The following is a 26,456-nucleotide window of genomic DNA, read 5'->3' as shown; positions in this document are numbered from 1 at the left end:
AGCCTTCTACATAGCCTTCTATGTTCTCCCCAGCCTCAGAACATCAGTCCTGTCATGTTCAGGGGTTCATCCGTTTGTAATTAAAACGTGTGGAAAGGTGCCATTTCGGATGTTCTTTCCGAACCTGCCAAAAACGTCAAGGGTACGTCATCTATAGCGCACACAACTGTTGAAGGAAATATATTGCGGGAACGTCTCTTTCCCAGAGTTCTATGTCCAATCATCGCCGTACGAGGGAAGCTCCGTCTTGGCTGCGACGCGTAGAGATATATCTCGCGGAGCCGCATACTCTGCGCGCTGTTGCCAACTCGCTTACGCAAAATGTACCCCTCCGGGTACCCAAACGTAGCCAGGTGTAGCCATACGTAACAGATAGAAGCCATTGAAGTAGCTATCATGCCACAAACGTATCCAGTTTATTACAGGAACAAATAGAGGTGAAAGGCAGAAACGAATAATACGGTAGAATGTGTGGACATCCATAAAGAATTCTACCGACTACATGACTATGTTACAAACTATCAAAACGTACACATGACACGCATTGACTAGTGGCGTTGAGAAACAAGGAAAAAATATGTGGCTGGCCTCAATGGTTCTTTCTGAATTCTTTATCACAGTTCAGCTTCTCATGCCATGGGTGTGGGAAGAACGAATGTGTAACGCCTGATGCCCGAAGATCGAATTACTTTAACCATGAAAAAACTGAAAAAACTCAGTCCTGCAGGTGCACTGTAAGCAGCAGCAAAAAAAGAAAAAAAAGTGAAAATTCGACAAAATGAAAATTTTTGACCGAAAAATTAGGTGTGAGGAGGTCGTGATAAAAACGGCGTAGACATGCATAGCTTCGTACTATACTGTGTATCTTTTTTCTTTTATTCTTTACTGGTGGGGGATGTGAATGCTGTTTAGAGGGCTTGCGGTTTAGCTTCTTCTGTACGTTAACATGTTTCTAGGGCTCTTTTGCGTGGTTGGTTGTAATGATGGAGGGGGGCCATTCCATGCCAACTGATCCAGAGGTGCCGCTCGACGCGCTCTTAGAATTTTATGTGATTTCTCTTCTTTGTGTGTGTGTGTGATTCCTTATGAATCGAAAAGCAACAAAACATTGTTCTTTTCTGACATAATTAAACTTTATGGGATGCAGAGCCCCTCAAAGCTGTAGTGCTTGGCGAAAACCTATATCTTTTTGAGCAGACACAACGGCCCACGTAAGGTTATACGGAGCATGTTAGAAAGAGTCTTATTCGACAGTGGAGAAGGTTGATAGAAAAATTCGATGTGATGAGGTCGTGATAGAAACATGATCAAGATGTCATTCGATGCACCGTGTTCTTAGCAAGAATTATTGTAAAAATCTTAGATGTACGTTTCGTCGAACTCAATAATTTTTAAATTGAAGGTAACATCGCGAACGTGTACGCGTACTGCGGCGCATCGTAGCGCAGGAACAACTCAGCGGGTAAGTCATAAAACACTAGACGGAAATAAAGCACTAAGCAGTCGCATTATTGATCATTTGACATGGAATGGTCGAGAATCATTAAGCATTAATCGTTTTCTCAAGCTGCATGGCAGCTGAGGTTTCTTTCTAAGGGCAGTCAGGAAGAACATCCACAATTTGGTCTTGCGGGCATTCGTCGTTTTCATGCGCGGGGCACGAAAAGAATGTAGGACTCCGATGAGACTTTTGCGTACCGCTGTGTGTTGCGATCTCAAGCCCATTAGGCCGTTTTCGTACCCGTGTAACGTACTCATATCTTTCCGTACGACTAAGGAGGGAAAAGCAGATATAGAAAAAAAAGGCAATGCTGCAGCCAGCTGCTGTAGATGTTGAATAGGAGCACCAATCGCCTGCTTGAGATATTGTGAGCATTGCGGATCTTGATGGTTGAGTAAACCCTCTATCTAAAACATCATATTTTGTAGACTAGACTTGGAGTCGCATGGTCCATAGCACGAGCATAGAAGATGGAAGATGCCCAAGATGGCGGATAGACTGCTGTCTCTCTCACGCCTTGATTTGTTCGTTCAATAGCCGAAGAGGGACTTTATTGTACCGTAAACAAAATAACCAGCGTAACACACGTGCGTAGGGATCCCAATACCGCCGAGAATCGTGTCCAGCCTTCCACCCCTCCACGACTCGCACGTCTCTTGCTCATAACTATCCGCCTCTTGTCTCCTTGGAGTACTTTGTACCGACTCTATTGTGTCGTAAGTAGATGATGTTACGTCTTCTCGTGACGTTGTTGGGAATTCCACGAATGTCGTACTTTCGGGGGATGTCTGTAGGATTCGCGTACTTGTGGTTTTCTCGTTGTTCGCACATGAGTCAGCTTCATCGCTGTCGTCATCGCAGTGGTTGACACCGTCACACTTGAGGTCACTGGAGATGCAAAAGCCCGTATTGCGACATTCGAATCCACCACAATGAGGTTTGTCGTTCACGCCTAGAGACAGAGAGCAATAGCAGGAAAATGATGAGAGTGTGAAGCTGTGTGTATGCATATTACACTCTTAGTATAAAAAAAAGGTTTTGGAAAGGTGGTAACCGGCCCTCTTACCACCCAGGCTGCAGCGTGCCCTTGCGGAAGGGTATAACGGAGCTGTTTACCTCCTGTATTGCGGCACCATCTTCCGGTGGACAACATACGCAGGGTAGTAACCAAGCTCATTTACCACCCAGGGTATACACGTTTATTACATGCCACAACGATAATTTCTCCAAGGAACTGTATCATCGTATTTGAGGAGTAATTTGAGTAGAAAACACAGTCAGCAACACGGCTGTATTCCAACCGGAAATGTTGTCACTTGTGGGTGCAGACTTTCCGTTACTAGAATGACGAGATCTCAGAATTTGCGAAGTTCCAGCGTATTAATATCTGCACGACCTGCATGACCTTTCAGCCTAACCTGTGTGCTTTGCGCGTGCGGTCTCGCGCGCGAAGCTTGCATGTTTGTAAGCACAATTAATATTTGCTTGTGTCTTTCCCTTGGCGATCCGTTCATGAAGATAACTTCCAGTCAAATGTAGCTCTCAAGGGCTAAATGCGCCGGGAAGGGGCGGGAAGGAGATGCTATACGCGGATATGCCGTTATGAGATGGACTCACACGCGCACACACCTCCGCACAGGGTATATTGCAGCACCCAGGGGTGGCTGTTTTACCACCTGCGCAGAGGGTAGTGTAGCATCCAGGAGTGGCAATTTTATCACCTATCCACGGGGTACGACAGTATCCCTTAAGGTGGTAATGTTACACCCTGCAAACAGGGTTTAATATTGCCACCAATTCAAGGGATTTGACCTTAACGCCTTTTTGAACTAACATACGTGACAGCCCGTTACACCTCAAGGGTATAAGTAATAAATCAATCTTTTTTTCTAAGAGTATACATTAACAGAGGCTGTCGATTCAGAACTACGTCACGGTACTAGGGGAGGGGGGACGACCTGCACCAATGAATGGTACAAAATCAAAATAAGGAATTATTGCACACGACGAATGTAGGGGAAAGGTTACGGTACCACATCCCAACCCTCACCCTACGTGAGCATGGCGACCTCTCTCTGTCCTTCAACGTATATTTCCCCTCTTCTATGTGTTTGGCTCACGAATATCGAAATTGTGACGGAAATTTCACGTGAATCAATTTTATAGTCATAGGGGACACTACATACAATCGCCCCTCAAAGGGACAGTTCGCTCCCCAAGCATCGATTCCTTGATTTTGGTCGCACACGGTACTGTATTAGTTACCGGCAGCTCGAGCGGTATGATTTATTGTAGGCATCTGAAGGAAACAAGGTCCACGCAAGTAGACCTTCCCGCGGAAAAGGACGTGCACGCGACGTCAGTCTGAGAACAGTGTGACGGCAAGAGGGCGTTCCCGTTCCCCTTTATCGAGTTGAGAGTTTGAGTGCATCGTACGCTATCGCCTTTGCGTACGTAAGGGATAGCGTTGGCGGTCCTGCGCACGCGCAAAACAGAAAGCAAGCTTCGCGCGGTGCGCAGAAACACCACGCTATTCCTTACGTACGCAAAGACGATAGCGTACGATGCACTAAAATTCACTATTACAGAGTTTTAGTAGACCGTTACGCAGCGAACGGAAGGAACGCTATTCTCCACGTGAGCAAGAGCGCGTGCGCAGGAACGGAAACGTGGCTTCCGCGTTTCACGTTGGAACGATCGGCTCATCTTTTTGCGTTCCGTCCTCAACGTTGTTTTCGTTGCACAAAACTACATGGCTGCCTGCAACACCTCGTCGACTGTGTTCGAAGCAGTGTTGTACGTAGCGCCGTTACTAGTAGCGGCGCTACCGTATCCGTTACTTTTTTCGGTAGCGGAGTAGAGATCGCGCTACTTTTTTAAACTGGTAACGAAAGAAGTACTTCCGTTACAAATTTGCGGTAGCGCAATCTTTGAGCGCTACCGCTACCGCTACTTTCCGAGCTGGGGTTCGCGACAACTCGGCTTCGACCTATCATCAATCCTCCACTGCCTGCCTTCGAACAAGCTGCCCGATATCACAACTCATTCTGCGAAGACCGGGCAAATAGCCGAAAGGAGGGCACAGAGGCCGTTATCTTACAAAGAGGCTGTGTCCTCCACGTGTTCCCTATTTGGGATTAACCTTCTTGAAGATTTGGTGTATTGTCGGAGTTGTCTGCAAACTGACGTCACTCCTACTGCACTGGTGCCGTCTTCTCTAGCTATGAGTCATGACATTCCACATGACATTGCACCACGTACGCTTAGGTGCTTGACCGTTGCCATTTCTTGTCCGCTGCAATGGAATGACCATGGCCTGCTACAGCAAGCATCTTTGACTATAAGGAGGAGAAAGAAAACAGTAGCGTGGTGTTCAGATGTCTACTATGCGCCTAGGTGGGAAAGCTTTATCTGTGCGTCAAGGAAGTCAACGTCCAATTTGAATTTGTCTCTGGATGCTGCCAACCAAGTCCGAGTGAGCAACAGCGTCCGCCATAACGGCGGGTGATAGCGATGAACTGACCTGCAGGGAGTGTCCGTTGTCCTTTCGTTTGTTGGTGGAACAACAAATTAATTTTCAAACGCAAAGAAAACAAGAACAGAGCACGAAAACGTAGTTATATTAGGCAATTCGTTCGGAAACAGATACCTAGACAAGTTGGGAACGGTAGTTCATGTTATCGCCGTTGGATGGCAACACAGTTCTTACCGTACCGTTCGTAGCGTTGCCTGACGATCTGCTAAAACTCTCTTGCTGTTCGTTTGACGGTAGCGAACTACGTACTCTGCGTTGACGTTCCGTGCGTTACGGAAGGGTATACTAAAACTCCCTATTGAAATGCGGCTTGCTGTCGCCAGCCCTGAAGCAACGTCACCATACGTCACGCGGGTAGATCGCAGCTCACGTAATATGCTCCTCTCCCGGCGCCTGCCCGCGCTGCCCGGGTGCCCACAGCAAAATACTGAAAACTCGGAAAATACCTACACTCTTAAAGATGAGCTTCACCACATAACACGCTCTTAACCATCATCCCGAGTGACATCGTTTATTATCCCTAATTTGCTGAAATCCAGGGAGGGGGGGGGGGGCACGTCATTTTTGTGGCACTGTGCAATTCAGAATTGCCACAAAAATGGCGTACGCTCCCCGTTTTCATCAAATCAAGGGAGAGAACGTTGTCATTCGGGATGATACTTGGCTATGAGCGCGTTATGTGGTTAAGTTCATTTTTAAGAGTGTAGATTTGAACGAGAGGGACTCACGGGGAGTTGTTCATTGTCTACACTGTTAAAACAGAATTTCACCACATAGCACGCTCCTAGCCAACCATCATTCCGAATGATATTGATACGGGCAGCACAGCGTGGCGATGGCAATGATTTAATGACAATGATAATGCACGTGACATGAGCCGCGTGAGATGAGTCGTCATTGTCGTCGTGACAATACCCCCCTCCCGAAGTCGTGACCTCCTGGACACGATGGTCAATTATGATGAGCGATGAGGGAGACGAGTTTCGGATTGTTCGTCGAGGTAGATGTGGATGTCAGTGGATGAAAGATGAGGTGACGCTGTGCTGCTCGCAGTAGCCCGGTGCCCCCGGTCCGCTTGCCATGCCTCGTCATGCTGCTGTCGTGGACGTCGTTTATCTACGGGGCTGGGGAGCGTATTGTCTGGTCTGGTCGTCGTCTGGTCTGTCGCGTCATCTGTGCGGGCTGGGGCGTCGACGGCCATCACAGCAGCGTTGGGGCCAGAGGCGCAGCAAAAGTACACGAAGGTCTTGTGGATGGTCGTAGATGGTCTTGTAGGGGTGTCTGAGGGGAAGCAAGCCAGCACCTCCACCAAATGAAACAGGCAGCACAGCGTGGCGATGGCAATGATTTAATGACAGAATGATAATGCGCGTGACATGAGTCGCGTGAGATGAGTCGTCATCGTCGTCGTGACAATACCCTCCCTCCCGAAGTCGTGACCTCCTCGACACGATGGTCAATGTTGATGAGCGATGAGGGAGATGATGAGTTTCGGATTGTTCGTCGAGGTAGATGTGGATGTCACTGGACGAAAGATGAGGTGACGCTGTGCTGCCCGCAGTAGCCAGGTGCCTCCGGTCCGCTTGCCATGCCTCGTCATGCTGCTGTCGTGGACGTCGTTTATCTACTGGGCTGGGGAGCGTATTGTCTGGTCTGGTCGTCGTCTGGTCTGTCGCGTCATCTGTGCGGGCTGGGGCGTCGACGGCCATCACAGCAGCGTTGGGGCCAGAGGCGCAGCAATAGTACACGAAGGTCTTGTGGATGGTCGTAGATGGTCTTGTAGGGGTGCCTGAGGGGAAGCAAGCCAGCACTTCCACCAAATGATACAGGCAGCACAGCGTGGCGATGGCAATGATTTAATGACAGAATGATAATGCGCGTGACATGAGTCGCGTGAGATGAGTCATCATTGTCGTCGTGACAATATCATTCTGTGTCCTTATTTGCTGAAAATGGGAGGAGGTGCGTATCTGGGACACATTATGCATGTCCCAGATAGGCTCCTCCCCCTGTGTTGAATCATGACACAGAATGATATCATTCAGAATGATGATTGGCTAGGAGCGTGCTATGTGGTGAAGTTCTATGTTACGTTGTTCTACGTGTTCTATGTTACGTGACGTTGCCCACATACGTGAGGCCGACAACGGCAAGCCCTATCACCACCACCACCATCTATGTTAGCAGTGTACTTTCCTGCGACGTTTTCTTTCTTTTTTTGTTGTTATGTGAGGGAGCGAACTGTCCCTTTAAACACGCCCCCATCAAGAAAGCGCCAACAAGTGTACTCTCAAAAATCAACTTATTCACCACATAGCACACTCCTATAGCCAACTATCATTCCGAATGACATGTTTTCTCCCCTGATCTGTTGAAAACGGGAGGAGTACGCCTTTTGTGGCACTTAATTATGCAGAAATGCTACTTGTAACAACAAACCGTATACAGGGTGTCCCAGAAAACGTGTCATTGAATTATAATAAAAAAACTACACCACCTAGAGTCATGCGGTCAATGGCATTTGTTCTTACTGGGTTTTTGCCACCTCCTCATGTGAATGTCGTGTAACGTAAGTTTAATTATGTAAATTTTTGCGAGCTTAAGTCCGAAATTTGCCTAGTAAAGGTCACTTTTTTACCCCACCAATGTGAAGAGCGTGTGTAATTTAGTGAAATTAATGATAATTGACAAGGATATTCAGGAGCTATCCCATCGGAAAAAATAGCCGAACATCATGCTCTACGGAGGTCGCACAGAATAGCCCACGATGAATTTTTCAGCGCAATCTTTGTCGGTCCGACGAAAGGAGATTGGAAACCCAGCCCTCCTCGACATCACAGAAAGAGATAAAACAGGTACGGCTTATCACGTACGACTTTCGCTGGGATAATGCTTTCCCTCTCCCAATTTTAAGAAGTGTTACTTTTTCTACTATCACTCTGTGGGCTGGCTGCGGAACCTCCTTTCGTCGCACTGAGAGCAATTGCGCTCAAAAAGTCATCGCGCGTTATGGTCCGGTACCCCGAAAAGCGTGATATTCGGCTATTTTTTCCGATGGGATAGCTCGTGAATATCACTGTCAATCATCATGAATTTGAGTAAATTCGGCACGCTCTTCATATTGGTGGGGTAAAAACGTGACCTTTACTTGGCAAATTTCCAAGTTCAGTTCGCAAATATTTACATAATTAAACTTGGAGTACATGACATTCACATTAGGAGGTGGCAAAAACATAATAAGAACAAATGCTGTTGACCGCTTGATTCTAGGTGGCGTAGTTTTTTTTATTATAAATCAATGACACGTTTTCTGGGACACCCTGTATACGCCCCGCGCTTTCCACAAATCAAGAGCGACAGAGGTATCATTCTGTACAATGGTTGGCCCTCAGCGTGCTATGTGGTGAAGCTTTGTTTTAAGAGTGTAGGACATACTTTATTCTTACCGGCACCTGCGTGTCGCCCACGCGATTAATTGCGTGATTTAAATTCCACACTAATGTAGCTCATGCACTCGTGACAGTGCACCATGGACCTCTGAAGTAACGCTGTTGTCACGACGACAGCTTATTTAACACTACGCTTACATTTAAATGAGACTAAACGAGACCGGCTGATCAATGTGACGTGGTCACTGCCCAGCAGCATGCGCATTTAACACTCATAGCAACAGGGTTTCTGTGTTTCCAACCGAGATATTACACCCTACACCCTCCTGTTCTTTCTTTCTTTCCTTTTTGAAGCCCCCCTTGAAATATCTGTCACTGGTTGGCTAGCAATATATACGCCCAAAAACAAATACACCCTCCTCCCCCCAGAAGTTGATTTCGTGGGAAATTATTGGTTCGACATCTTCTGTGGTGTGTGGTTGACGCGAACGATATTATATGACTCCCTATATCTATGTTACTGGCATGCAGACGGCTCGGCAAAAACAGACTACCAGCCAACATTTAATATGTCTGGGAGGTGTAGGACCCAGTAAGCCGCCTTGAAGGTTGATGACCATACGTCGGGGAGTAAACGAATCGTTAGATTTATTATGTTTGCACTTGCACGACCGAGGTGGAGCTTGGGGCTTGGAGCTTGGATTTGTTCTGTGCGGGTCACATATATAGCAGGTGCATATTTACACGTTTATTGGCTGTTACTAACAGCCAATAAACGTGCCAATAAACGTGCACGTTTCGCGAAGGACATTCCAGCCAAGTGAAGTTGACGAGCCAAACTTGGAAGTTTAAAGTTACTCTTGTACTTGTACACTCTAAATCGTTTTACACCTTAAAGGGTGTAAATCAAAATGTTCATGGCGCACATCTTTTAAGGTGTATTTTAACACCCTCATGGCAATCGGGGTGTAAAGGGTGTAATGCCGAATAAAACTGTTGGGTTTCTGGCAATATGCTGGTAACTGTGTTTTCACAATTACCAGCATATTGCGTATAATCACATTGAGGTCCATATATGTATGCACATCAAGGTGATTAAATATGTGGGTAAACATGCACAGCCGACATACAGACATGTATGGCGTGGCAGCTGTGCATGGCAATGAAGCATGGCAGCTGTATATAGCTTTTCGTGAAACTGTAGACCTTCTCATGAGCAGGCACCTCCCCCATATGCGTGTTCATTACTTAGAACGCTGCATTTATTCGCTTCTTCAAGGCTTTGCAGTGTTGTACCCACAAATATCTAACCCTTGTAAAATGCATTACGTTGTTCATTATCCGCGACTCATCAGGATGCTTGGTCCTTTCCTATCTGTATGGTTGTACGCGTTTCGAAGGGAAACACCAGCATTTTAACGATGTTGCTAGAAAAAAATTTACATTTTAAGGGCATAACCCTTTCATTAGCAAGAAGGCATCAATTTTATCAAATGTATGTGTGGTCGCAGCCCTTCGTGAGAAATGCCACATCTACTGATGATTCCAAGGAGATACTACTTCAACATGCCCCAGAAGCCATTCAGAGTTACATTCATGACCGTGATATTCACGCAGAATCTATAGTCTATGTGAAAAGTGCAGTTGATAATGATAACAAATTTGCTGTTGGCTTGCCAAAGAATCTTCCGAGTAGGACTTACCCGTGTTCATTGAGATTGCAGGCATACATGTTATTAACTCTGATACCATTTTTCTCATACAAACATTAACTACAGTTGAGTATGATGAGCACTATCATGTATTTGTTCTGCCTTGCAATGAGGAGCAACGTGTTTTAAGAAATTTAAGCACTATCTCAACAAATCTTCTAAATCTGCATGCATTACCAGATGGTAGACGTGTTGTAAATCCAGGGCATGCACTTTTGTAATGTAACTTCCTGTTCCCTGTTGTTGTATATATTTACTTTTGTTCATGTGAACGAAAACTAACATACTCCCTTTCTACACCCTGGCGACACACTATCACCATATTTCACCTGAGGGCGTAGTACTCCATTGTTACACCCTCAGGAACTTCCAAAACAAAGTTGTAGGGTGTGAAAGGGGTGTGATCTTTGTTAATACACCTATTTTACACCTTTAAAGGTGTGAAACGATTTAGAGTGTACGGCATGGAGTACATTTTAACCTGACGCTGTTCAGAATAGTGGGATGCCGTCGTTGGTGGACTCTGCCGCGTCCGCACTGTGCTTTTGCTTCAAAGGAGGAGGAGATTCTGACTTGTCCCATTCCCTCAGGTAGCAATACAAGAACCCTGTTTCCACACCTTGTACCATTTGATTTACACAGCTTTAGGAAGCGAGCGTCTTTATACGGTTGCCATGTAAAGTTGGTAAGAAGGAACACCACCACTTGCATGGTAAGAAGGAACACCACCTTTAGGTTACTGGAGTTATCAAATATTGTAACTTCAAGTTGTACTTCTTATCTTGTGACAATGTTATTTTTTATGATGTAGCTGAACTTCTAAGCAGTACCATGCCTGGGGTGGTCAGTTTAGTGATTCAGTGAGCAAGAGCGACATAATAATAAGCTAGAAGGGCGATACTTACCAGGCAGAAGTTTGGGACGGTACGAAGTAAGAATTAGCTTAAAGCCACTGTCTCTGAAGGTGGACTTCGTCCTGTATTTCAAGGTGACGAAGTTGCTTTGCATCTGAATGGTGCCCACTTGAGATTCATTCTTTCCGCAGGATAACGTTATCTGGAAATGGGTAAGCAAAGGAGAGGGGGAATGATGAGTGAACGCAGCATGCTTAACAGGTGTATTGTTCTATTTACAACTGACCTCTTGACCTACCTACTACCAGCACTTTACCACATATACTTTATCCTCTTCAAGCCGGGGGACACCACGACGCTGCTGGTACGGCGTGCGGGGACAGACTAACCCAGTGGTTCCCAAACTGTGCCCTCGTTGCGGTCGCCCTCACTACGTGTCGCGACCCCCAGGGGCGGGGGATCACGAAGCGGCCTACTAATTAAAAAGGCCTCGCCGTGCCCGCTATTCGGTGTTACCAAGAAGTCCGTGGCAGCAGACCCGCAGGTTTCTTATCAATACACTTGCATGCGCGACATTTCGATGCGTCACACGGCCTCGCTTTCACTTGTGCACGAGGGCTAAAATATATGTCGTGAGGTCCACTCACTCCCACTAAACTCCACAGCGTCTGCGTCTATGGCGGCATACTAGGACGCCCAGAGGCGTGGGGTAGGGGCGAGCCCTCATCCAAACCAACCTAACCTAACCTACACTCTTAAAAATAAAGTTCACCGCATAGCACGCTCCTAGCCAACAATCATTACGAATAATATCGTTATCCGACCTGATTGGTTGAAAACGGGAGGCGTACGCCTTTTCTGTGACAATTATGAACAGCATAAGTGTCACAAAAAAGGCGTACGCCTCCCGTTTTCAACAAATCAAGGCAGATAACGATATCATTCGCGATTCTGGTTGGCTTGGAGCGTGCTATGCGGTGAAGTTCATTTTTAAGAGTGTAGAGGAGAGCACTACGGTGCATGTAATTAACATAGATTGAGAAGTGCGGCAAATACAAAAATGGGAGCCATTGGCACGCTCATTAGAAATCACTCGTACAAGCAATCCGATGACGCAAATTACTTGGTCAGGCGGCGCGGTATTTTCCGAAAAACTTTCGTTTGTTGCAGGCAAAAGTTCAGTCGTGCCTGGCATAGGAGTTCCCAAATCCTGTGGACACGTGTGGATGTTGCCATCACCACAGACCACTAAACTCGGACCTCCACGTGGTCTATGTAAAGTTTCGGACGCCACACGACTGACTTTACAGGTGATGCCTTGAAGCCAGCTATCGAGGGTGGTTCGTCGTTTCGAAGTGTTTTGCTTTCGTCCTACAAGCAGAGAAAGGAATAGTGCCTATCATATCCAATTTGCTATAGTTGCTCTCTATGCATATTGGCGAATGCTCCAAGTATTTAAAACATAAAGCCCTAGTCTTCCCGAACACTGCCACGCCTTGCAACCCGCTCTCGTTGTTTACAGGACTTCCACTTCGCACACTCCCCTTCACGCTCTTTCACTTTTCGAAAGCGTGACTTCTCGTATGGTACTGGTCACATCCAGGTCTTCGTGATGATGTCAGTTTTCAGGCGCCAAAGCTCTCACGCTACAATCGCTGGGCGCCGCGTCTGTCAGTTCGAATCGAAACTAGGGTTGCAGGATAGGCATTGCTGTAGTGAAATTATCCCGCAATCACCCCGTCTGCATCGCAAATAGGAATAGAATGTTGGGAACGGTTTAGGAATGGAATAGAAATGACTCGTGGTAAAATTCGTGGCTTTACGTCGCGAGACAACTCTGATCATGAGCGACGCCACAGTGGTCGATCTGTTGATTGTGTTTTCCCACCTGAGGGTTCTTTAACGTGCGCCAAAAGACACATGGTAGTGATCAGAGGAATGGAATGGCATCAGCATTATTTGTCAGAAGGGATTGTGGAATTACTGTTTCCACAAAAAGGGCAGACGTCTTTTGAAGAAAGCAACATGCTCCTATATGGACCTCGATTAGTGTTACACGCTAGTCAGACGCCAAACCTAATGCCGTTAGCGGAACGGCCGTTACTTCACCTGTTGTCCAACCATCATTTCGAATGATATCGTTCTCTGCCCTGATTTGTTGAAAACAGGAGGCGTACGCCTTTTTTGTGGCCATTGTGAATTGCATAATTGTCACAAAGAAGGCGTACGGCTCCCGTTTTCAGCAAATTAGGAGAGAGAACGATGACATTCGAGATGATGGTTGGCTAGGAGGTCAAGTTATTGTCATTCCGTTTAATGCATTAAGTTTGCCGTGTGGCTACACTGTTAAAACAGAGGGGGGGGGGGGGGTCGAGGTAGCTTGCCGTTGTTGGCCGCACTCAAGTGGGCATCGTCACGACTATAGCCAAAAAAAAGGAAAAGAAGGTGGGAGAAAGGGGAGTTGAGGACTTCAAAGTGATGTAGAAGCAGGATGACCGGTACTGATGGGACGGAAGCACACTGTAGGTGAGAGGTGCACTAGTGGTCTCTCCGCTAGGCCCGTTGCTTGGAGAAAGCGCACGAGGCCGCGAGTTTTTGAAAGACGTTCCGCACAAGAACCTTCGGGGAAGAGGACGTCCGTCAGTATACCAGGCCTGGCGTGGGGAAGATGGGTTTCCCGCATGGCATGGTATGCACGGCATTCTGTCAGGATATGCGCAATTGTCTCCGGATGATTACTGTTAAAACAGAACTTCACCACATAGCACGCTCCAGGTGCCTCTCTGGCGCCTCCCGACTTTTTAATATTCTAAAGAACTGTGGGAGCAATGAGGACGAAAATTGTGACGTCAGAGTACTCAAGCTATCAAGTAGATAAATCATCTGAGATTCCACCTCTGCCACTTTACGGAACCTTTCAGTTTTTAGAGGGGTGATAGCGACATCTATGGCGATCTGTGGCATCACCCGTCATACCCTATGGCATAAGAGAAGCGAGAACTTCGGTCATTCCTACACTCTTAAAAATGAGGGGGGGGGGTGATGGCAGGATAGGCTCGCCGTTGTTGGCCACACAGAAGTGGGCGTCGTCACGACTATAGCCAAAAAAAGAAAAGGAAAACGCATAGCAAAACAAAACACAGAGGAAGGACGGACGGATGGAGGATAGAGGAGGTTGAAGGATGGGGATGCGGTGAGGTGCACGAGTTCATCGGGGAGAGTACAGTATTAGATGGGTCGATCAGCAAGGCCTGTCTTCAGCAGGAAGAGAATGAGGTTTCTTGCTTTGGCGGAACGTTCGGCAGAAGAACCAGCGGGGTAGAGGATGTCTGCTAGCGAGCCCGAGGTGGAGCGAGGGAGATGTGTTTCGCGCGCAGAATGGTATGCTTGGCAGTCTCGCAGGATGTGTTCGATTGTTTCGGGTTGTTGACAGTGGCCACAGCAGGCGTCACCCCTAGAGCCTATCTTGAACAGCTGAGAATTGGTGAACGCGCACCCAGTGCGGAGCCTATGGAGCATGGTCTGGATGCTTCGAGGAAGATTTTTCGTGGGAAGAGGAGGGCGATTATGATGCATGATGTCCCGTATTCCAGGGTGGCGCTGTTCAACAAGGAGCTGAACAGACATCTGCCTGTCGGCGTCGTCCGGAGTTGGCAAAACATTGCTACAGCCCAGGTGTGCCGAGGACGCCAGCTGGTCCGCCCTTTCGTTGCCGCCGACACCGACGTGGGACGGTATCCATTGGAAGGCGATATCGCCTCCAGCTTGTTTATGTTGGGCGCACGATCTTCTGATGCTTCGCGCTAAGATGTTGTCACACATGGGGTTCATCACGTCCGATAGAGCGCATCTCGAGTCTGTGAGTAGGACTGCTCTGGCAAACCCTCGTACCTGAACCGCAGCAGCTGCATGCAGGAGAGCCAGGAGCTCAGCAGTCGTGGAGGATATCGGGTAACGCGATGATCTCCCTTGCCAGGCCACGTTCTCTGACGGGATGTGGAAGGCACACGTGGCACTTTTGGTACGATCGTCAATAGAGCCATCAGTGAATACCAGAGTATGTGAGTGGTAGACGTCAGTTATGAGGTTCTCAGCCGCCGTTCTAGCGACCAGGGGGCTACACTCCCTCTTTTTATGAAGGCCCGGAACGTCGAGCGTTACACCCGGTACGAACTCTCGCCATGGCACTGAAGGTAACCCAGCAGGATGTTGAGGCGATCGCTCACTGTGGGCCAGGGCGCTAGTGGCGTATACGCTGGCCAAGCGGCCGAGAGACGTGTGTGACCTTTTTACGAGGGCAGAAAAAAGAGAGTGCTTGCTTTTGGACGTGGCCAAGTTGTCTAAGTGGCGGAGCCCCCTAAGCTCGGAGTGGATACTGACAGGCTTTTCCTTGGCTTCCAGGTAGGTCTGGGTAATTCCAGAAAAGCTGGGTATTCCAAGCGCCGTTCTTATCCCTGCACGATGGAGCCGCTCAAGAGCCTGCCATTGCGAAGGTCCCAGATCCACGTACGGCGACACGTACAGGATACGCGAGAGAATGAGGGCTTTGTGTAGCGTGAGCAGCGAACTTGAACTGCAGCCCCATGATTTGCCACTGATCCTTCGGAGTACATTAAGAGTCTTCTTGCCTTTACACACCGTTTGGCTTACTAGCCTAGACCAGCGCAAAGAGCTGTCAATGGTGACACCAAGGTAACGACAAACCTCACATCTTGGGATGGGGGTGCTGTTGATGGAGAGATTAGGGAAACCATTATGCACGGCACAAAATAGGCTCCTCCTCCCGTTTTCAACAAATCAGGGGCGAGAACGTTGCCATTCGGGATGGTGGTTGGCTAGGAGCGTGCTATGTGGTGAAGTTCATTTTTAAGAGTGTACCGGTTCTCGTAAATCGCACGTGACGTCTTTGCCAATGTCCTCACTGGTGGAGATGTCTGCCGTGGTGTCACGGAATTGTTAGTTTCGGGTTTCGCGATACCTTTTCTTTTTTTTTTTTTTAAGAGTTCATTGCTCCCTTCGAACATAAAACTTGGAATGTAGGCTCACATCGACGCAAGCAAGCGTCTTTTACATCTACCCCGCGTAACTTTGGGCAAGGTGTCATAACCGCTATAAATCGAAAGCAACCTTTGGATCCCCGACGGCGTCCGCTGCGTCGAAAATGTCCATGTGGGTGTCGCAGTTGAGAGCGAGACGCTCGAAGCGAAGCATTAACCTCTGCAGGATGGAGTCTGTCTGGAAGGTCGTAGTACAAGAGTCTGCGTGGAAGTCCTCCTCGGAAGTTAAGACGGCTCCGTCTATCTTCAAGGGCTGTACGTGCTTGTGCGCGTTTGGCGCGCAGAGGGACGACATTTTCACTGCAAAAGAATAGGTGTTCTAGTGTAAGACGCGTCAAGTTGGTTCCAGTTCAAGTTCCACAATCGCCAATGATGCTAAGAACGTGATCAAGAATCAAAGACGCCAGGCCACCTACATATCAATCTGCAAGGAACAAATGAGGCAAAACGATGACACGTAACTATACCGCAAGAGCAAATTTTTTATCACTAATGTCTAACTAGCTCACGGGGGGGGGGGGGGGCACGTGACGTATGATACTACTTTCACGTGTCACGCGAAAGGCGCCGTGCGCGTGCAGCCCCACATGCCCATCTTGACGAGAGCTCCACCCCCGTTAGACGTGTAGGCGATTGGGCAACTTTACCAAAAATTTACACCTCGGTGTAGGCTATTCCCCACCAGACACAAGAAATGAGTGACGCCAACAACGACACTTGGTGACCCGCTCACCACAGTAATATATAGGGAGAGCTGGTGGTATTCCCACAATATTCCGGTCAGCATCTAGTGGACATTCATTCCCTGGAAGGTGAATACTAATGCAGTCACCAATGAGAAGCGACTGCTAGCCCAACAACAAATTATGGATCACTATTTCCAACTTGAGTCTTCATTCTTCTGTGCACGTTCTGAAGCGGCAGTCTACATACATTTGCCGACTAAAATGCTTAGCTGGAATTCCAGTGTAACCATCAATACCGAAATGGTACATAGGAAAGGTAGGGAATATTTTTGACTTCCCCAATGAGTACAATACTCAAAGTAACTCAAGGTTGCAGGCTCGCGCCTGTAAGGCAACGGATCCGCAACTCTATGGCAGAAGATGCCGGCGATGTGTTTACTGAACCACGCAACGTCATACTGGCTTTTCCACCCACAGTCCGTCTCCCTCAGCGAATTACCCTAAAATTTGATATACCTACAGTTCATTCATACATAGAAGGCCCCATGCAGAGCTAAGAGCTCTGAAAAAGCAGTCAGAAAACAGCCAGAACGGTCGAAATTGGCGAGGTTCCACAAAAGGCCTAGGTGGATATGCGCTAGGCCTCACCGAAGATCAGAGTGCAATGCTAAAAGAGAGCCAAAGTGTGTTAACTGTGGGTCCGGATGGGGTACCTACTGTCAAGATGAGTACTCGCAACGCCAAACATGATGAGAATGTGCGTGGATGCGATGTCTTTGCTCCCTTTTCTCGGACGAACCTGCTTCCTTCTGAAGTTTCTCCTTCGGCGTTCGAACAGTGTTCTAAATAACGCGTTAACAGATCTGGTGGGCGAGCTACGACTGAAACTCACAGTGGTGATTTCGGCTTGAACTCCATTTGCGCAGTGGCGTAGCGTGTAAGGAGTAGGGGCGATTTTGTGGGGCGCAGATTGCCGACAGAGAGAGAAATATGTTCGAAATAAAAACAGTGAAAGTGATAAACACTTTCACTCCACTTGAACAAATCTATTTTTTGAAACATTGGGCGCCTCAAAGGATAGACGCGATTGAAACACTGTTCGATATACCACGCTGGTGCAAAAAATTGCATCCTGTGTGCTTCGGACACTCGTTTCACCGCGAGATGAGAACCCACGCTACTCCACTTCCTCTGCGGCCTAAATCTCCAATCTTCAAACCTTACCGTATTGATGGAATTGTAATCCATTGCATCTCCATTTTTTTCTTCTACCAATCAATCAACCAATCAATCCAGGTGTACTCACACTGTATTCTCCCAAAATATATTTTTCCCTCCCTCAAACCAGAGTATCGTGAAATTCCTTCCTAGCTTTGTTAAGTCATATGGCGTGCGTCAATCTGCAATGCGTTTGGAAACGTTCCTCTTTCCCTCATCACCGCTGCTGGCGGATATCCAACGTTGAATAAAGAGCGGGAGCGGGAGCGCTGTTGCTAGGAGACGTCATGGTCGATGGTGTCACCTACCTGTGGAAAAGCTGAAACTACAGAGTTTTGCGGCTTCTTTCCAAATGTGTATGTAACTACTGTACTCAGGTTACTCTATCTATTTGGGGGAGTAAACTTGGTATCTTAGAAATACTTTTAAATTCAGACAGGAAGGCCGATAAACAGATTAACTTAATGCATTTTTGGGGGCGCAATGCCAAATACATGTGCATACATCTAATCTCAGATACCCCGGGTTCCTCTGTCACCCTGTGGCGTGGTCTGCAAACGCGGGCGGCTTCTTAGGTTTAGTGGGTACGCGGGACCCTACGAGGGACAATGTGTTGTCCTGAACGACATGTTGGTAAATGCTCGGGTCGAGGTCAGGGAAGACAAACGTTGTTTCATGGAGTAAAACATAGCGAGAAAGGACGACTATAAATGTTAATACTTGAAATAAACAGTTCGTTTAAAAAATAGATGTAGTTTAAGCTTGTGTGCTCGCTTTTTCACGTGTTTCTTCCACCTACTCTGGGCGCGGCATCGGGAAGCCGCGCGAGCAACGTTATTGGGCGAGGTGTCCGCGGAAGGGGAGTGAGGAGGAGAGCATGTACCAAGAAGATATCGCAGGAAAACGAGAGTATCCAAATGACACCCGTTCTTGTCTTCGCTTCGTTGTATCTGTTTTACAGTAAATTTCACAAATTGCGACATGATATATCGTGAGAATATATAACGGGATAGTTTTGTGGATATTTAGTACTCTAATCAAAGACTTTTCGGGGTTGAGTATTTACTGAGTTACTTTTTTGTATCAGTAACTGAGTTACCGAGCATAAATACTTTTTTTTTGTGAGTATCTTGTATACGGGTGTTTCAGTTAAATCCCCGGGCTAAATAATTCGCGAACGGGTGCACCAATCCACGAACTTTCTCTTTTACAAGTATCTGTCCGATACCACCTACAAGCTGCACACCGTGTGAATGAGTTGGAGGCGCTTATTATTAAAATAAAAATGCAAATGAGTTTCGTAAAAAAGCGTAACTTCTAAAGCAGGGCGCTGTCGGCATTAAAATGGATACTACCCCTTTTGGGACCTTCAGTGGACACCTTTTAGAGAAAAATCTGCCACCGAAGCGGGTCATTTGTTGCAGTAATTAATTGGTTTCGGTTTACGTATTTTTGTCGCGGCTGCACCCGTTCGCGAATTATTTAGCTCGGGGATTTAACTGAAACACCCGGTAGAAGCCTTTTGAAAACCTGGAAACGTGTAAGGTTTACTAACGGCAGTTATGTTTTGCGTACTGAGTTTGTTAGCGAGGTTGATTTATAATACGAAATAAAATGACCCAGGCAGCACAGCGCGACGACCCAACGTCGGTGCGCCGGCGGCGACCGACCCGACCTGGTCGGCTCCCGACCATGGTCCGGCATACGGTTTGCAACACGGGGATGTTAATGGTCCGTTATCGGCAGCCTGTATCGTACCCCAACGATTTCCCGAGGTGCAGCCAATGCACACCTGCGGGTACCTTCTACCCCCCAAACAAGAGTTAATTTGCGCGATTTTTAAAAACAAAATCAATATGTCATTGTAGAAAACTCTTTATTGCATCATAGTCACAAAATACATGGGTTCTTTAATGCATCACTTCACCAGCAATGAAAGAAAGAGAGTTACATTGAAAGTATATAACCACCAGTCCCGCATATGTACTATTTACTTCACAGATATTCACTTAACACAGGTTATATGGAACAGATATAGAAGTTGGAACTCGTTACCAGTTAAGTTCTAACTGTTGAAAGATGGAAGCCACTGAAAAGGTTAGCCAGAACATAATTGTAGGCCGGTTCCACGTTAGCTCAGACAGGGACGTCCCATGGACCTTCTGAATTTTCATGAGTTTTCATATATATTTAGACGCTCATCGCAGATGATGATCAACATTGGTAGAATTAATCATTCGAATACTTTCCGTGCAAAAAATCGAGAAATCCAGCCCTGAATTCGATTGTTGCAATTTTGCCGTGTTTCCACGTGTATACATCCTGAGTCCTACAAGATATCGTAGTGCATTTTTTTTTGTGCTTTAGTATACCTACCTGCCAGCACTCCGAGCGCAAATTTAGGCGCACAGGTGGAGCACTGTATCGTATAAAAAGCGGCGAACATGTTTCTGTCGCGCACTTTTGTTCAAACTTCGACGCTTCTTGCTCTGGCTGTCGATATCTCCGACACGTTCGTACGCAGTGGGGCCGCGTTTTAACGCGCTAATCAGTAGTATACGCCTTTGGAGAAGAAGTTTTTGCGTTAGGTGAAAGGCCTAACATCGGGCCATATCCTGGGAAAATATATACGAAATTAAGTGGGACCTTTTTGAGAAATACACGCGCAAAATCCACGTTTATTTCGAAATATGCCTAAACATTTGCCTATTTAAGCACATGCCGCTAGGAAGTATATGCAGGATAGATATATCAGATGAAAGAGCATTAAAAGATGAGTGAGCTGATACCAAGGATTGCGATCAGGGACATCTATAGCCAGAGATATCAGGCGTTGAAATCAGGACAAAAGTGCGCGAGAGGGCATGTTCGCCATTTTTTATAGCACACAGCGTTGCACCTGCGCGCTAAAATTTGCTCTCTGACAGCTGGCCTGTAGGCACAATAAAACAGCATAAAAAATTTCACAACAGTATCTCTTAACACTCGGGAGGTATACGCGTGCAAGCACGGCAAAACTGAAACATCAGAATTCAGGGCCGGATTTTCTCAATTTTTTTGCACGAAAGCTATTCAGCAAAAATGTTGATCATAATATACGATAAGCTTATAAATATCAAAAATACTGAAGACCCAGGAGGTCGATGGGACCTCCCTGCCTGAACTGACGTGAAACCGTCCGGTAACTAAATTTCAAACGCAGTTACACGTAATAAAACGTAATGCAAATTGACGTGAAGTTAAGCTACTTTAGAAATGTAACAGGTTACCTTCAAGTTATTTGCTACTCAATATATATACTTTTCAGCTCTTGACCTGTCTATATGGTTAATTCAGACCTTGCTGTCACAATGGGCGATTCAAGACGTTTCAAAATAGTCTTGATATACAAAAATGATATCAATATCTGCTACGACAAAAGAAGCCTACATTTACGGGCCTCTTTAGGAAGGGGTTTGATGATTTTAATCTCGTAATAAGGCACATGAAAAAGGAGCACAAAGCAAGTTTATGCTCTACGAGTTGTCCCCAACATACATATCGTAGAAATGTGCAAAGTTTTAATCCTGCTACTCAATGCCCTCTATCATTATCAATACACTTCTAATCGTTAAGATGCGCGATACCTGAGCTTCCTAATGCTCGGCTAAAACATAATTTGTAACATTCACCGTGTAACAACACCGTGTAACCGAAGTTAGTCGCGCCATGCACGTGCCATCTTTCATCTCAAATCATGGGGGGAGGACTCAGCCTGCGATGTTTGTAGACCAGGATTGAACAAAAGGAACTTTGAACAGTCTTCAAGTTACTTTGACGAACTTAACCCCCCACCCCCCGAAACAAAAGAAAAAGGGAAAGGAACGAGCTCTTCAAGAAGTTACTAGAGCCCAAAAGCAAAGAGCTATGCAAAAAGTTACTGAAAATAGCTAAGCAGAGTAGCCTAGTTACGGTATCGAGTTACTGGTAACGAGTTACGCCCAACAACATGGAACACGTGAACAACTTGAGAATCCGTACTACATGTGGCATGATCGTTCTATACCTTCTTTTAAGAAAATAGAAGAAATATTCGCGCACCTTTGCTAATACGAGGACAACATACAGACAATTTGGGAACCACAATCTAAGGAAAAAGGCGTGAGAAGGCTCCTAAGCCAACATTATAAGGGGTGTAAAAAGCTGGTAAAAAAATTATCATCCATCCCAATTACAACAAAAAGGTGTACGCCCCCCTCTCTCACCGAATCAGAAGCGGTAACCCTATTATTCGTGGCAGAGAGTGAGGTAGCAGGTAGAACTTTGCAACCTTTTAGGCACAACATATGCGACAGCTATTACCTCCTAAAAGGTCCACCCTTTTTTCTGAGAGTGCAGTATGGCACATGTAGTGTGACTCGTACCCTTGTCTTTAGGAGAAATATTAATGTATCAAGAAGATGCCTTTTCTTATGGCTTTCTTGCTAGGAAGGCCTCTTATTATGGATACCTGAAGTTCTTTTAAAAGAAAAACAACACAGCATACCAGACTGTATTCCTTTCAAGCAATCATCACAGCGCGATAGGTCATAGTGTTGTAACCGAAGTGCGGGGTAGATTCTGAAAGTGGAAGATAGCTCGAGGTCAGGGTTACACTTAGAAGAGTACACCACACCACATGATGCACACGTCATTGAATACAGACCAAATAGCCAAACTTACAGTTTTCAGCATGACATGACAAGATCCGCTAGAAAAATCTTGACCATCATCACTGGCTCTGAGGCAGAGAGCTGGTGGTGGGCACATTGGTGATACCTTCATCAAGGCATTGATTCCTTTAAGCACGCTCTGGTAGTGGTCCAGCATGACATTCTGAATGAAAGAACAGGATAGCTTTCATCCACTTACAGTTTCAAAGAAATTGACATATCATGCGTCGATCACATTGCGCAAACGGATTAAAGCGGAATAATTTATTCGCTTCGGAGGTTCCTTTTTTTTCTTTTCTTTTATTTAGACTGACTCCAAAAACCAACCTTGAGCTGAAGTCCTCTAGCATTCCAGTTTTGTACGCACGCAGGAGATGAAAAACACAGCTGCAGCACGCAGTCATCCTGAGAAATGGGTACATTTCGTTTGATGTCAAATACACAATACATACGATTCCACACTTTACTGAACCATATTTTCACCAAAACGGAGTCCATTATCCTAAAAGCAACGCATAAACCACAATGGATCACTGAAATCGAAACTATGCGATGCTAAGTTTCGAGAGAAGCCTTCTAGAACGGTGTCACTCATGTTGAAAAGCATCTATGAGTAACATTTATCAATGCCAGGAATACCACAAAAAGATATAGCACTTACCACTCGATGAATCGATTAAAAATGTTGGAATTCCTCAAAAGTTTCGGGAGCACGGCCGGATACACTCGTTTCTCGCAGCGAGAGCGACGGGGACTCCGACAGTGCAAACACGGCTGGATGATCGAGGAACATCATTGGCCAGATTCGAAACTGTCGGTTACGTGATTGCATCACTCGGCGCCTGACTGTCTGGGAAGAGAAATCCGATGCTGCACCCCGGTCATGTGACAGATTATCGTGAAGTGATCAGATCAGCATCGGGGAGCGATCCTATATTTTGGTCACATGACCAAGGTCAGTCCAGACCGGGAAATGATCAGAGCAGCATCGGGGAGCGATCCTATATTATTGTTTACATGACCAAAAGGAGACCAGAGCGGGAAATGATCAGGGCACGGTCGGGGGACTACCTTATCTTCTCTTATGTCCTACCTCCTCAGTTCCCACACCGCTGGGAACCAGTCGGGCACTATCGCCCGTTCAGGAGCCGGAGCTCCCATTGCGTTCCCATTCTTTTCCCGAGGGTTTGTGCTGCCTGGGGAATGTCGTTTTCTTCGTCCACAGTGTAACTTAGCTCCTATATGTGCTAAACACACTATTGCTAATAAAGTACTTTCTGAAGAAAAAGTACTAGCGAAAACATTCAGTGCTGGATTAACGTGAGCAATTAAGTGACCTTGTTCATGACTTTGGAGGGTGGAACGTTATCATACGTGAAATCGTAAGTTGCGCATGGACCAACAGAATATGTGGACTGACTGGCAAGCGATATGACTGTCACGCTGTTACATTACGTCACAGTCCACTATCGAAAACGCAGAAGGAGCGTGCAGTCGAATTAACGCAGCAGCTACAAAAAGATCGCAGAAAAATATGATAATAATTCGTGGATTTTCGTCCCAATATGGACAACTGCGATCATGTGCGACGCCTGGTCAGTCTGTACCACACGGTGACGGCGTGTCAACGCAACTTTCACCCTGCCACCAGATCCCTGGCGACCTCGGCCGGGTTCGAACACGCTACCAACTAAGCCACCAGAACCGATCCAAAAAATGTGACTGCCCCATAGTGCTGCATGACTGCACTGCCGTAGCACGCTTAGCGACTCAACATTCCCAAGTTGTAAGTTACTTCTGTACTCCGACATGGATTTCCGACAATGCAGATCGAGAGCAGTGCGCCTCTGACTCATATGAACGGGCATATTCCCGGGGACGCGGCAGGAGAACAAAACGTGAACAATAATACACAAAACATACTAGAAAAATGCCTTCTACAGTATACGCTACCGGTTCGTATCTTACTCATATAGAGAGACATGCAACACTCACAGTATTTGTTTGTCTCAGCAAACGATTTTTCGCTCCACAGGAGCAACAAGAAGAGTAGTAACGCCATTCCTTCAAACATCAGAACACCTGCAGCAGCCGTAACAAGCAGACCCCTTTCAAGTTCGCATCTGCCATGATTTCCGCTCCATGGTTTCGGTTCCTCCCTCCCAGATATCTCGGCCCACCCGAGGAGAAAGGCAGTTATCGCTATTTCTGGCGCAACGCCTTTTGCGATTTTTGCTATGTCTCCTTCCGAGTGCATGACGTGGTGCGGAAGCTTCGTCATCAGACAGGATACCGCAAAATCGGCGACGTGTGTTGTGTTGTCTTCCAGGTTTACTTACGACAGCCCCATATGATTACGACATCTTGTTATTGTAACATGGACCCAAATTGTAAATGTATGTGAACACACACAATGATGTCACACGCTGTATAGACGTGGCTGCAATCGATCCTGTCTCTGATTGTGAACTGAAGCATAAGGGCTGCTCTAGACATTACAAATTTATTATACGTATGAGGACATTCTAAACTTAGTCACCCTGGCTACTCCACTGAAAAGTAGCGCATATAGTAGTTTCGCTACAAATTTACAAAAGTAGTGCCGTACCACAACCAAATCAAAGTAACGCAGATACCTTACAGCAGTTTTCCCGCTACTGTATTCTTGTTCTGCACTACTGTACTTTTGTCGTTCAGGCACCTTCTTGCCCAATGTAGCTAAAGACGGCCGCTGCACTATGCATGTATGTTTCTTGAAATAGCCAAGTAAATAAGTATTATATGAAAAAAAAAAAAAAAGAACAGGCTTCGGAGTACAGTGGCTGCCAAATAGCCAATATGCAGCATGAATGAGTGTGTTTCTGAGAATTTAGCCGCAAAATTCAGACTGCCAATATGCGGAATAAATGCATTTTGCGGCTGAATTCTCAGAAACATGAGGTGGAAACATAAGTTAGAAACATGAAATGTGGTAGATTATCGCCCCTGGCAATGAAACCCCACATTTGTCATCTTAAAATAAAGTTGTTGTTGTTGTTTTTGTTGTTCTCAGAAACACATAATGATAATAATAATGAGAAAGTACATGACAGCTTGCAGCTTAGGTATATGACGTTGTTTTTGAAGTTGTTATTATGGACATTTATTGTCGAAAACCCAAGGGCCATAAGGCGTTACATTGGTACAGGAAGAGGAGAACAATAAAAATAAATACGATTTCAATAAATTGAATACAATTCGAGATACACTACGCGCGGCTTGGAAGACAATATTAAATCAGAGACTAAACACAAAAGTGTTAAATTGATGAATAATTTAATGGACATGGCGCATCTAATGCTTGCATCTTTTTCTCTTTTGTGTAAGGTTGAACAGAAAAGGAGCTGGCGCGCCTTGCTATTTTCGTATGGCAAGTTATTGTTGAAAATACATCTTAACGAAGCATATGCACTTCTTTTGTCTCTGTAGTCCGAGCAGTTTTCTTTATCACCATCGCCCCTTCTTCGTATATTAGGTCCTTCCTAGTTGATTTACGAAATTTGCACTCGTCAGCCGTCTTGCAGAATAAAATTTGCATAGTTGGCGACTAATATACAGGTTGGGTGCAGAAAAAGCAGTTCCAGAACGCCATACATGCATGAATGTGAGGCTACTTTATCTGCACCCACCCTGTACTTTTGATAGCTCTCGCTTGATACTATCATATTACCTTGATTTCGGCATTGAGCCAGTCAATCTAGGCACCACAAGAGTAACGTAAAGAGAAAGGTGATGGTGTCGCCCCCAATAAGTCGATCTCGGACAGGTCCCCCA

At 46.2% G+C, this 26,456-nt stretch overlaps 1 protein-coding gene across 1 annotated transcript; it reads right to left on the bottom strand.

Moving 5' to 3' along the window:
- Positions 1-388: 388 nt before the first annotated feature.
- LOC135392849 (uncharacterized) lies at positions 389-24,864 on the bottom strand. The gene is made up of 4 exons (XM_064623539.1): positions 24,639-24,864; positions 16,119-16,348; positions 11,043-11,193; positions 389-2,453 (listed from the first exon to the last, which is right to left on the bottom strand). Exons 1-4 carry the CDS (start codon positions 24,715-24,717, stop codon positions 2,032-2,034), a joined length of 882 nt encoding a protein of 293 aa, XP_064479609.1. The 5' UTR covers positions 24,718-24,864; the 3' UTR covers positions 389-2,031.
- Positions 24,865-26,456: the final 1,592 nt, after the last annotated feature.

The sequence above is a fragment of the Ornithodoros turicata genome, chromosome 4 (genome assembly GCF_037126465.1).
Source record: "Ornithodoros turicata isolate Travis chromosome 4, ASM3712646v1, whole genome shotgun sequence".
Taxonomy (NCBI): domain Eukaryota; kingdom Metazoa; phylum Arthropoda; class Arachnida; order Ixodida; family Argasidae; genus Ornithodoros; species Ornithodoros turicata.
Note: the sequence above shows the minus strand (reverse complement) of the source record. Positions and strands in the feature narration are given on the sequence as shown.

What these genes read in the sequence shown, in the direction of transcription:
- LOC135392849 (XM_064623539.1), bottom strand. Translation starts at nt 24,717, where the DNA reads ATGTTTGAAGGAATGGCGTTACTACTCTTCTTGTTGCTCCTGTGGAGC. An exon ending in ACGCCGTCGGGGATCCAAAG is followed by an intron (nt 11,194 to 16,118) that starts GTTGCTTTCGAT and finishes ACCCATTTCCAG; the next exon opens with ATAACGTTATCCTGCGGAAA. An exon ending in CCGTCCCAAACTTCTGCCTG is followed by an intron (nt 2,454 to 11,042) that starts GTAAGTATCGCC and finishes CTCTGTCTCTAG; the next exon opens with GCGTGAACGACAAACCTCAT.